At 33.6% G+C, this 13,232-nt stretch overlaps 2 protein-coding genes across 2 annotated transcripts; one reads left to right on the forward strand and one right to left on the reverse strand.

Moving 5' to 3' along the window:
* Positions 1 to 377: 377 nt before the first annotated feature.
* On the reverse strand, positions 378 to 2,517 carry LOC17878178 (adenosylhomocysteinase 1). The gene is made up of 2 exons (XM_006283573.2): positions 1,717 to 2,517; positions 378 to 1,442 (listed from the first exon to the last, which is right to left on the reverse strand). Exons 1-2 carry the CDS (start codon positions 2,425 to 2,427, stop codon positions 696 to 698), a joined length of 1,458 nt encoding a protein of 485 aa, XP_006283635.1. The 5' UTR covers positions 2,428 to 2,517; the 3' UTR covers positions 378 to 695.
* An 8,465-nt stretch (positions 2,518 to 10,982) lies between these two features.
* On the forward strand, positions 10,983 to 13,231 carry LOC17877753 (serine hydroxymethyltransferase 4). The gene is made up of 4 exons (XM_006285641.2): positions 10,983 to 11,734; positions 12,168 to 12,558; positions 12,644 to 12,745; positions 12,835 to 13,231. The coding sequence occupies exons 1-4, from the start codon at positions 11,057 to 11,059 to the stop codon at positions 13,077 to 13,079; spliced, it is 1,416 nt and encodes a 471-aa protein (XP_006285703.1). The 5' UTR covers positions 10,983 to 11,056; the 3' UTR covers positions 13,080 to 13,231.
* The last annotated feature ends 1 nt before the right edge of the window (position 13,232 follows it).

Genomic DNA, 13,232 nt, shown 5'->3' on the forward strand with positions numbered 1-13,232 from the left:
TCCTTCTCCCTCAAGTTTTCTTGTGAAGAGATAATAGGCAAGTACAAGACAGACCATCATATGTAAGGGTTATGGTCTTATGGTCCTTATGGTGGAGCCACTAATCAAAGTAGATACCAAAATGTTTGCTTCGCCAAAACTGCATTTTGATTTTGTGGACCAACAATTTTATTGGATTTTGAGGACCAACAGTTTATTAAATAGGAGTTCTATTAAATAACACGAGGAACAAAGTATATATGATGGTGAATGAAATTTGAATTTAGAGGCATGTTTTAGCTATGACAAAGATGGATATTTTCGTCTAAGGAAATAAAAACGTATAGTTTAGCATCAATGCAAAGCCCTACCAGTCGAAGAGTTCATTAAAATTGGGATGCTGAAAATAAGTTTCCCCTTTGTGTTTTTTTTGGTTTCTCATTTGTATTGAAGAGTACAATGTTGAACAGAACACGCAAAATAAAAATCAAGAGAGGAAACTAAAACCAAAAACTAATTTTTTTAAGTCTCATGAAAAATGTAGAAAACAAAGCACAACCTTCAAAAGCCAATAACACCCTTATTCATTGATATTTTGGTCAACTTCATCAGTTAGACCAAATATCTCAAACTGTTCCCACTCTCCAACCACAAACCCAACACAAAACCACAAGTAGAACCGAACCCGGAACCGGTTTGTCCACTCTCTCTCTTTCTCAGTACCTGTAGTGAGGAGGCTTGTATGGTCCCTCAATTGGAATGCTGACGTAGTCAGATTGGTCCTTTGAAAGCTTAGTGAGTCTGGCTCCAAGCTTGCCCAAGTGAAGTGCTGCGACCTTCTCATCCAAATGCTTGGGGAGAACGTACACCTTCTTCTCGTACTTGCCGCTTGACTTCTCGTTCCAGAGCTCGAGCTGGGCAATCACCTGGTTGGTGAAAGAGCAAGACATCACGAAACTAGGGTGACCAGTGGCACAACCCAAGTTCATGAGACGACCCTCAGCCAAGACAATGATTCCGGTCTTGGTCTCTGGGAACACCCACCTGTCTGTCTGGGGCTTGATGGTGATACGCTTCACACCTGGGTAAGTCTCGAGTCCGAGCATGTCGATCTCGTTGTCAAAGTGACCAATGTTGCACACAATGGCGTTGTTCTTCATCTTGGTCATGTGGTCAACCATGATGATGTCCTTGTTACCGGTGGTGGTGACAAAGATGTCAGCTTCTGAGACGACATCCTCAAGGGTAAGAACCTGAAGTCCTTCCATCAAAGCCTGAAGAGCACAGATGGGATCAATCTCTGTCACAATGACTCTGGCACCAGCAGTCTTCATGGCAGCGGCACAACCCTTTCCAACATCACCATATCCACAGACAACAGCAACCTTTCCGGCGATCATGACATCAGTAGCCCTCATGAGACCATCAGGGAGTGAGTGACGGCAACCGTACAAGTTGTCGAACTGCAAGTAAAGAACACAATAGATAAGATATCAATAAAAACGTTCAAGACGTTGACGTTAAGCAAACGAAGTTATAACTATAACTTAACAAAGGAAAGACATTTCTCCATTAAGATTGGTTCTTCCTACTCGCTACTAGATCATACTAGTAACAAGAAACAATTCAGACGTTGCATCTACTTAGTTTAATCCGTTGTTTTGAAACCTAACACATCAAAAACTACAGATCTAACATATTCATCAATATTAGTAGAGTTGGTATAGTGATCAATACCTTGCTCTTGGTGACAGAGTCGTTGACGTTAATAGCAGGGAACAAAAGGGTTCCGTTTTGCTGCATCTGGTAAAGCCTCTTAACACCGGTGGTAGTTTCCTCAGAGACACCAACAAGTCTCTCCTTCATCTTGTGGTACTTCTTAGGATCAACCTGAAGACCTTCCTTGATGATAGACAACACGATCTGGAACTCAGGGTTATCAGTAGAAGTAGGATCAGGAACCTGACCAGTCTTCTCAAAGATCTCCTCAGCCTTAACTCCCTCATGGATCAAAAGCGTGGCGTCACCACCATCGTCAACAATCAGATCAGGACCACCACCTGGACCCCAATCAAGAGCACGCTCCGTACACCACCAGTACTCCTGAAGAGTCTCACCCTTCCAGGCGAAAACAGCGGCGGAGTCACGAGCGATCGCGGCGGCGGCGTGGTCTTGGGTAGAGAAGATGTTGCAGGAACACCATCTGACTTCAGCGCCGAGAGCAGTTAGGGTTTCGATAAGTACGGCGGTTTGGATCGTCATGTGAAGAGATCCGGTGATTCTAGCGCCTTTGAATGGCTGAGAAGGTCCGAATTCAGTACGGCAAGCCATGAGTCCAGGCATCTCAACTTCGGCGAGCTCGAGCTCGAGACGACCGAAATCGGCTTGGGACATGTCCTTGACCTTGTATTCACGGCCACTAGAGGTCTTCTCAACGAGCAACGCCATTGTTGAGAGAGGGAATCTCAGATATTTTTTCTGGATCTGAGATTTGAAAATGAAAAAAATCGAAAGAGGCAGAGAGATAGAGAAGAGAGTGTGCGAGGAGAAGAGAAAGGGAGTGAGAGAGTATATATAGATGAGGTCAAAATGAAATGAACGGTTCAGATCGTTTTGAGGGTTTGGTGGATCTGGTAGAAGTTGTAATCCCGTAGATCACGGAACACGCTGCACGAGCAGCATGACTCGTGTTTGTGAGCTTGTCGTGGGTTCATCGGACGGTGATGTGGGAGGGATTGCCACGTGGCTGTGTTTTATTTGTTTTGGCGGATCGTATAGATCGTAGTTTATGACTTATTTTGAGAATCCTTAACGGGCCTTCACGGTAGCCCACGAATGACGTATCAGTTAATCTCTTTGTTTTTTTTTTCCGATGACTGACTATTCAAGAATTATCAACTACTACTACAGTAGAGAGTACTAGGTTATTATTTAAGGCATATTTCTGTTTTTCACCATTTTAGCATTTACTATTTAAGAAAAAAAAAATTAATGTAATATCACTAAAGATATTTGTAAATCTTATCATTTCCATGCATTAATGAAGAGTTTTGAATACTAATAATTACCCCCCTAAATTCCTAATTAATCTATAGTTAGATTTTTCACACATATTAAAGTTAATTATAATTGTATTTTTTGTGATTTACATATTTTATAAATTTAATCAATTATATTCATTTACATTTCTTAAAACTTACACTCATCAATAATAACGAATAAATAGTATTGAATTAAAAAAAAATTCAAAAACTATCTTTTTCTAGAAATTGGATTAGTAAGGAATAGAGGGAGTGATAATGCAAGTTTTGCTCAAGTGAATCCAATCTAGGTGGCAAAGACACAACTAGGAGAGTCAAACTCACTATAGGCATAAATGATGAAATTAAGCAATTTAACCGGATCAACTTAATCATAGTTTAACAATAAAAGTTAAAATCTTTAAAATTTGTAGCACTTTCCAAATTTTGTTCTGATAATATTTATATATATATAATAATATTTCTATATATAAAAAAAAAAATCAGATTATCATCTTGCTTTTTTTTTTTTGGTAGGAAGATTATCATCTTGCTTGTATAACACTAATATATATACCATCACTCACTCAAATAAGCTTACTATGCATTGCTCACGAGTCTTCGTATCACTTTCACTCTAAAGTCAATTCGAAAATTGCATCATCATTCTCGTGTCATGAATCCTCCCCATGTTCCAAAGTCATTTAATTTACGAGATCTTCTCGTTCTGTCTTATTGGCCCACGAGAGACGTCCCATGTTCTCCGCTTACCGTAACACAACATTTTTCTAAACTTTAAATGCCTTAAGATCCACGACATGTGACCTCTTCTGTGTTTTTTTTGTCAACTTTTAGCTAATGGGTTATTCATACAGAATTTATAATAAATCGGTCCAAATTTTTAAGTATGAATCCATATTAAAGTTGGGTTTGAAAAAAAAAAGCCAAAATAATAATAACTTGTTATTGAAGAATAGAATAATAATAGGTGCAAAAATGCAATAGCCACACAAAAGCGTTTACACTTTAGTGGGCGTTGTGACTGTGTGTGCGCTGTTTGGATCTGGACCTGCGAGTGTATGAGCGTCGGTGGATCTGATCTCACAAAGAGGATCAAACCATAAATATTACTAAAAGGTATTTAATAAACTAATACTACTTTTATACATTATTATTATGTTGTGATTTACAAAAAGAATTGTAATATTTCAAAGCAACCGACAATGGGAATCAGAGCAATTATGCGACGGTGTGCGTTTTCTTTTGTATTTCTTTGTTTTGGTACTATGCAGATCTAATACATTGTTTTTCTTTGATTTAGGGTTCAAATTGTTATAACGATTGGATAAACAAATGTCATTTAGTCCGGCGGAATAAGAGCTCTAATTTTGATACAAACCATAAACTGCAGCAGTCAAACTCTATTAGTATCTTAGAACGGTTTATAATTTTTTTTTTATAATAATCAATGAAATTCTGGGCCTAACCCCATACTTCCTTTCAAATCCGAGACCGGATCATGTTATATGGTCTCGTCCCAAGCGTTATTTGAACTGTCGATTTCTAAATTTTTGCCAGAGATCTTTACTAATTAAACTATTAGCACTTAGTTTTCATTTTTTTTAGAAACTAGATCACTACAATTATAATTAGCGGATGATAAATAAAAACCGGTTTGGTTTATAAATGGTTTTATTTGAATCGTTATAAACATTCGAACCATAAAGTATGAATTTTAAATATATTAAATTTGTTATTGATCGATACGATATATTATTGTCTGAATTTTAAATAGATTAAAATTGGTATCGATCGAAAGGTATATTCTAGTTTTGCTATTAAACAAATAACGTATACTTTTAATATAATAGTCAGTCGCCATAATGTTTCACATTTGGGTCATACATAACAAGCAACATGCAGCAACATGTGGACTGTTGGCACTGATAAATTTATCATCCCAAAGACTTTATAAGCAATCGAAAAAGACTATTTAAATAGATTTAGTTTGGAAGTTATGGAACTGGTAGTGCCGTAGTGGTAGGTTTGTGATTCATATAATTGTGGTAAACAGTGTACTCGATTAAGACATTCGATCCTATTCAATCGACCTGAAAAGGACAACACTGTTCTGCTGTCGATTTCAGTGTTAGCCTTTTGCCACCACAAATAATATTTCTGTGTTTTAGACCAACTATAGCATCTTCTTGGCTCCATGACCATTCCATTAGTAAATCATGATCGTAGAAGTGTCTAACACCAACATTATAGAGGTATCTTAGGAAGATTTTCTGGGAGCAATGTTGCTTTTAGAGATACGATTTATGGGATTTAAAATATTTTCTAGTGTAAATCTTATCTTTAAGATTTCACCAATAATATTGGTATTAGATTGTTTCAATTCTCGACATCGTCTTGATCTCAAAATACACCTCTCGTTCTGATGCAAGCTTTAGTCACGAGATTTTCTCAAGTTTTCTTATTTATATCTACTTGGGTTGAATTGTTTTAGTTTTGGATTTATATCAAGTTTATTGTTTTTTTTTTCTTATGTGATTTCACTTATGGTTGATTTGCTCGGTAAACCGTACATAATATATAATAAGAATTTTTTATGAAACACACTAATTTTGGTGTGTTTATTTTTAAAAATGTGTTATTTAGTTGTCCATTCTTTTAGATATTTTTCCATTAAATCTGAAAATCTATAATGTTTATAAAGTGCGTACTTAATGGTAGTTAGTATTCGGAGATTAAATCAAAGTATTTTATAACATTTTATAGGGTTTACAATGTATTTATAAAGATTTTTAAATATATATTCTGAAAAATGGTACGAGAAAATAATCATTTTTGATTTTTTGCATATATAAAATAATATAATAAAGGTTTATTTGAGAAGCTGACACGTGGCATGCATCAATTTGACATGTGTCATTTTCAAATTAATTTAAATTAATTTTTCATAAGAATTGTTTTACATTATTATATTACAAAATATTAAAAAAACCATGAGACATATTTGATCTTTGGTTTTCAATCATTAAGAACAAAATAGATATTATTAAATTAGACTCATGTTCTGACTATTTTTTCTTTTGTTTTGTTTTCACTAAATTGAAAACTAACATCAAAATAAATTCATGAAAATTAAATTAAATCAAAGAAAAACATTTTTTCTTTTTTTTTTAATCATTTGAGAAATAGGAAAGAGACAGCATTAAAATATACACTTTTTGTCTATTTTCCTTTTTTCATGAAATATAAAAATTACCCTTATATAAAGGGTTATATAAATGTATATACATAGATAACTTAAAAACAAAAAAAACAACCTTCTTTATTTTTTAATTAGTTCTCTTTCTTTTGACTCAATTAATATCACAATTACCCTCTGTTACATATATATAAAAATTTACACTATATCATGATACCAAACAGACTATATAATTGACACTAACTTAGCACATTAATATAATTTTTAATAACAAATTTTATTCTATATGTTCTAACATTTGGGGACTTCAGTTTAGATATTCATATTTACATTTGTTGAACTTATTAATTTTTATTTATTCACAAAGATTCATGACTATCCCTTCAGATTTTGTTTAGTTTTCATATATTCACAAAGATTCATGATTACCTCTTCACATTTTTTATAAAATTAGTTTTGAACAAAAAAATGTCAAAGATGTTTGTTAATTATGATTTTTTTTTGTTGACATAAATTTCTAGACACTAAAAATACATTATTGTATGTTATTATTAATTTTAAATATATGGTATCATAGAATATCTAAAGTCATTTAAATTTGATAATATGAAATTGAACGGATTATAAAGTTGGGGTAGTAAAGATATGAATTTATTGCACAAAGTATAAACATATCATAAAAAATTTTGTCCGTTGATTTATTATATATTTTTGAATGTAAAAATCATATGGTATGAGTGTAATACGTGAATGTCAACTTCATAGAGCTTTTATTGTATTTTTCAAATTGAATTCGTTAAAAAAATTATTTATGTTAAAAAGGAAATTTTCAGTTTTTATGTGTTACTTGTAATGTTGCATAATTTACTATATATACAAAATTTGATGATTTCTTAAGATCCTTTACCATCTATTCGGGAACTATAAAGATACAAGAATGGAGTCGAGTCCACGGTTGAGTGCTTACACAAAGACCTACATAGGAATATTTGGGTTTCCTCTCAGCTGATGAAACTATACCGGCTTATGTAATTTTAAAATATTTGCAGAACATGTGGAAGACATTTCCTGCAATAACGTTTGGTTATTGAAAGCATAGGGACGAAGTTTTTTGGATATTTGTCGAAAAAATTGCCTTCTTGAGCACGTCAGAGGACTTCAAGAGCTCAATCTTGTCATTGATTTCAAAGATTCAAGGAAACTAAACGCTGATATAGGGGCTGGGGTAGTTTCGTGAACAATTGTAGTTTGCAATGGTTCACCACTTAAGGATCTAAGGGACCTCGCGTACTCATTCTTGTGACATACAAGGATGGTTTGGTCTAAAAACTGTGAAATACAAGGATGGTTTGGTTTTGTCTTCTTCTCATATCTTGCCAGTATCTAATAAAGGAAATTAACCTTACACCCATATCACTATATTTAGTATTATAAGTTTCAATTAATTATTGAGATACATATTGGATATGTCACTAATATAATATTAATATATATTTTAAAATATGTTTTATTTTCATCAATATTTTAAAACCATCAGACTACATATTAAGTAATATTTATTTATATTCGTTAGTTATATTTAATAGAGAAATTTTGAGAAATACCTTATTTGACGTACATCTTTTCAAAAGTGCCCATTTTCAAAAATGTTCCTTTCATATATCTATTTTCAAAATACTTATTTTTAAATATGATTAATATAAAGTTTTATATGGTTTATAAGATAATTTTGAATAATAACTATTATTGGGAGACACTATCCAAATATTTATAAGGTTTTCAACGTTTTTACAAGGTTTTAATAGGTTTTAATAATGTATTTATACGTTATTTATAAAGAAAAAATATAAAATTTTTACACACATATAAGTAATTTGTGTATATTTTTACAAGTTTATACACATATTTGGAGAAAAAAAAATTGAGAAATCTTTAGAAAAGGGGTATTTTTGAAAAAAAAATAGTATTGAAAAAATGATTGTTAAAGTTCCCCTATTTAATAAGAAATTTTGTAGATGAAAATAATGAAGATATAAAACTCTATACATAATGGAAGAACGTAATAATAACTATATATGAGTTTATCAAAATATAAATTCACTGGAAAAATATCTTTCAACACACAAAAAGATAAAATTACCTCTCTCTCTCTTTTTTTTCTTTTTGATAAAATAAAAGAGAAATAACACTATTAAAATAAAAACATGAAATTTGGTATTTCTTTTCTTTGTCAAGGCAAACCCATCAACTAAAGAAAAAAAAAAAAGAGAGAAAGAAACAGTTCTTTGTGTTCTATTCTAGCTAATATAAATATAAATTTTTGAACTCATTAAACAAAAATAAAAAAGAAGAAGATATTTTTGGCATAATAAAAGAATAGTCTCACTCTCATGTCACCATGTCGACACCAACAATAAGAGTTACAAAACAATAATATAGCCTTACTTTATCATCATGATTCACGACCCCAAAAAGAATTGTTTTATGTAACTTTTTGTATTTTCATTCTTGTTGTTGTTAGGTGGGTTTCCAACTACACAGCCTAAAAATCTGAGGTTGGTGAAGTATCCCCTAATTAAAAAAGTCTTTCTCTACTAATCTACCACATGGCTAAATTCTCCAAAACGTGACTATACACTTATAAAAATACACTCACTATATTTAATTTCTTTATATTCAAGATTCATAAATTACGTATATATCGTTTTATTTTCTACATGATTTTTACGAAAAATATTAGTTTTTAAAGTAAATTTTACAAATATACTGGTTTAGCTAAAATTTTATAAATTTATCATTTTTGAATATTTAAAATCGTTCGTATTTATAAAATCGTTTGACTAAAATACATACTTTATAACAATACTAAATTAAAAAAGAAGAACAAATGGACAATTATATATTTCCAAATATAACATGTCAAAAACTTATGTGTTAATCGGATTTTTGAAATTTAGTTTAAAACTTTACATAAAATGGCAAATCCATAAATATAATCGCAGAAACAAATTAAAAAATCCATAATTAATATTTCTAAATTGTAGTTAACGTTACAAAGTTACATTTTGCCAACTAATATTTAAACCTTAAATAGTAACTTTTTTTTGTCACCAAAGTAGTAACTATTTACCTGAAAAAGACCAATTTCTAACTTCATTATTCTTTGTACATACTTTTTTTATTTTTAATGAAGAAAAATAAAAATCATTGTTTACACCACATGTTGATTGTTGACCTCAGATCTGCCACTACCCACACTAGGCACTACGCTACTATTTAATAACCACAAAACCAAATCTGAAACACCAAAAGACGAGTTCGTCCCTCACCGACTCACATACATACAAAACTACCAACTCTTCATGGCACCGTCTTGAAATATGAATATGCCATTCTCAACTCAAATCTTTTTTTCTTTGTGTATACAACAACACCAACAAGTATTATTAAACTTTATACGACACGATGAAATGATGATAAACAAATAAGTTATACCATAACAACAACTCCATTGTCTAGTCTAGTGTTTCTATATCTTATGTCCTCGAAAATGGTTTGGAAGAGAGGCTACCAACTACAGTACTACTATACTACCACCAAATTCACTTGTTTACCAAAATGTGTGTTTAATGGCGTTTACCATTATATATTTGGATAATCTACTAAATATAGAGCGATTACAAGGTTTTTTGTGCGTAAAAATAATAAAATTTGTGTTTCTTGTTAAGTAATATCTTATTTTTTGGTTTTATTATTTATTAAAAGGTTCTTATGGTCGGATTATTCTGTTTTTAGTTTAGAACTTCGTCTTTTTTACTTGCAAATTTTCTGTTTTGTATATCTTCTATTTTCATATTTCTTTAATCTTTTCCATAAGGTTTAATGTTTATGAAAACATATTCATCGTGGAACGGCTTATGTTTCCTTTTTTTAAGCGTTGTGTTCCAACTTTGATTGATCCACATCAAAGATTAACAAAAAATTCAGACGATAAAAAAATCGTTAAGTAATTTGCCTCCAATATTTAATAACCTATGCTATAAACAATAATATTACTCCACATTAATCTTGGCCATTGTGTGTTTTTGATATATAATTGTTGTAGGGACTAATAATCACGTTATACTGCGACACTTAAGAACGACTCACACTGTTGTAATCTTCACAACCGAACTAATAATTTCGTGGTAGACAATGTTTTTAACGGTGGGAACGACCGAGATTGAAGGAAGCAAATCCAAGTTGACCAAAATGTAACAAATTAGAAACCATAAGAGTTTTTTTTTTGGTTAAAACTTAATTAAAACATTTGGGCTGAATCAAGAAAATGGGCCCTCTCAAAGCCTTTTGCTATGTGGTTTTTACAGTTTAATTTTAATCTAATATATCTGAATTATAAACAGATTTTGTTGCCTTATTTTTTCTGTGACTGAATCAATTAAAAAAAATATTGTTTGTAGTTTTTTTTCTACCAACAAATTAAAATTCTTAACCTAAGAAGAATAAAATAATCCAATAAGGTTGAGATTTACCCAAAAACAACCTTAAATGCACTTAAAGCTTTTAGTACCAATCTAATCATTTTAATTAGTTAAATAAAATAATAATAATGGTAAGAGGGTAAAATAGTCAAAACACATCCGCTTCTTTCTCCTACCACACATACACACCTAACCAACCAACACCAAAATTAGCAAAAGAAGGTCAAATCCGTAATTTAATCCACTTCATCCTCTTCTTTTAAACCCAACCGCCTCTCTCCCCACTTCCCTCACTCTCCGATCTCAGATCTCTCTCTCTCTCAATCTCCGTTCTCAGATTCAACAACCACATTTCGAAGATGGAACCAGTCTCATCATGGGGAAACACCTCTCTCGTCAACGTAGATCCAGAGATCCACGACTTGATCGAGAAAGAGAAGCGTCGGCAATCTCGAGGAATCGAACTCATCGCCTCCGAGAATTTCACTTCCTTCGCCGTCATCGAAGCTCTCGGAAGTGCTTTGACCAACAAATACTCTGAAGGTATGCCTGGTAATCGTTACTACGGAGGTAACGAGTTCATCGATCAGATCGAGAATCTTTGCCGTTCTCGCGCTCTCGAAGCTTTCCATTGTGATCCTGAGAAATGGGGCGTTAATGTTCAGCCTTACTCTGGATCTCCGGCGAATTTCGCCGCGTACACTGCTTTGCTCCAGCCTCATGACCGTATCATGGGGCTTGATCTGCCTTCAGGTGGTCATTTGACTCATGGTTATTATACATCTGGTGGTAAGAAGATCTCTGCGACTTCGATCTACTTTGAGAGTCTTCCGTATAAGGTGAATTTCACCACTGGTTACATTGATTACGAGAAGCTTGAGGAGAAGGCGTTGGATTTCAGGCCTAAGTTGCTCATCTGTGGTGGTAGTGCGTATCCTAGGGATTGGGATTACGCTAGATTGAGAGCTATTGCCGACAAGGTTGGAGCTCTTTTGCTCTGTGATATGGCTCACATCAGTGGTCTCGTTGCTGCTCAGGTATATAATAAGCCTATTCTCTTTTGTATTGATCTAGTGTTTCATATACCTTTAGCTTTGATTAGATCTGGTTTTGTAAGCGTTTTGAATGTTCAAGAACGAAGATCTGGATTTGTGGAACTCTCTCATCAAACGAATCTCATATCTGTTTGCATTCATGTTTCAAAACTAGTGATTTAAGGGTGTATCATCAAATGAGCTTCTTCCCAATAACCAATCATATCACATTGTTAAAGTCATTTATTCCTTAGTTACATCTCATATAGCTTTCCTTTAAGCATGTCTAAGTGAACATACCATGGGAAATTTCGATTCTTTTCAGTTATTATACCAACCTATAAGCCTAGTGATGTGATTACTCTACTGTTAGTTGCCAAGATTGAGTTTTGTGCACTTACCGACAGGACTGATTGAGTTTTGATCATGTTTACAGGAAGCTGCGAACCCGTTTGAGTACTGTGACGTTGTGACAACCACAACCCACAAGAGTTTGAGGGGGCCAAGGGCTGGTATGATCTTCTACAGGAAGGGTCCAAAACCAGCCAAGAAGGGTCAACCCGAGGGTGCAGTCTATGACTTTGAGGACAAAATCAACTTTGCTGTTTTCCCTGCACTTCAAGGAGGTCCCCACAATCACCAGATTGGTGCTCTAGCTGTTGCGTTGAAGCAGGCCAACACTCCTGGTTTCAAGGTGTATGCAAAACAGGTGAAAGCCAATGCTGTTGCCCTTGGAAACTTCTTGATGAGCAAGGGATACCAGATTGTGACCAATGGAACTGAGAACCATCTTGTCCTCTGGGATCTTCGTCCTCTTGGATTGACCGGTGAGTGAATAATATATCAAAGAATAAAATTACCCTATGTTATATGGAACTAGTCCTGAAGTTTATATGATTCGGCTTTTGCCAGGTAACAAGGTTGAGAAGCTTTGCGATCTGTGCAGCATTACATTGAACAAAAATGCAGTATTTGGAGACAGTAGTGCTCTTGCCCCTGGAGGTGTAAGAATTGGTAAAAGGGAGTTCTGAACTGTTCATGATAATAGCCAGCCACGGTACCTCATTGTCTGATCTTTGCTAATATTATAAATATATGAATAGGTACACCCGCTATGACCTCAAGAGGATTGGTGGAGAAGGACTTTGAGCAGATTGGAGAATTCCTGAGCCGTGCAGTGACACTGACGCTGGACATCCAAAAGAAGTACGGTAAGTTGTTGAAGGACTTCAACAAAGGTTTGGTGGACAACAAAGATCTCGAGCAGCTCAAGACCGACGTTGAGAAGTTCTCGGCCTCTTATGAGATGCCTGGATTCCTCATGTCTGAGATGAAGTACAAGGAGTAGATCTCTCTCTCTCTACTATCTAAGAGTAATCTTCTATTACCACAATATATATAAAATGCTTTTGTAGGATCGCCTAATTGGAATTTTAAAGGCGAAAAGATGAATGAGACAAAATAGTAAAAACCAAAAAAAAAAAGGTTTATTTTGAGTTAT

This window comes from Capsella rubella, unplaced genomic scaffold, assembly GCF_000375325.1.
Source record: "Capsella rubella cultivar Monte Gargano unplaced genomic scaffold, Caprub1_0 scaffold_7, whole genome shotgun sequence".
NCBI lineage: Eukaryota > Viridiplantae > Streptophyta > Magnoliopsida > Brassicales > Brassicaceae > Capsella > Capsella rubella.

What these genes read in the sequence shown, in the direction of transcription:
- LOC17878178 (XM_006283573.2), bottom strand. Translation starts at nt 2,427, where the DNA reads ATGGCGTTGCTCGTTGAGAAGACCTCTAGTGGCCGTGAATACAAGGTC. An exon ending in ACTCTGTCACCAAGAGCAAG is followed by an intron (nt 1,443 to 1,716) that starts GTATTGATCACT and finishes CTTTACTTGCAG; the next exon opens with TTCGACAACTTGTACGGTTG.
- LOC17877753 (XM_006285641.2), top strand. Translation starts at nt 11,057, where the DNA reads ATGGAACCAGTCTCATCATGGGGAAACACCTCTCTCGTCAACGTAGAT. An exon ending in GTGGTCTCGTTGCTGCTCAG is followed by an intron (nt 11,735 to 12,167) that starts GTATATAATAAG and finishes TCATGTTTACAG; the next exon opens with GAAGCTGCGAACCCGTTTGA. An exon ending in TCGTCCTCTTGGATTGACCG is followed by an intron (nt 12,559 to 12,643) that starts GTGAGTGAATAA and finishes GGCTTTTGCCAG; the next exon opens with GTAACAAGGTTGAGAAGCTT.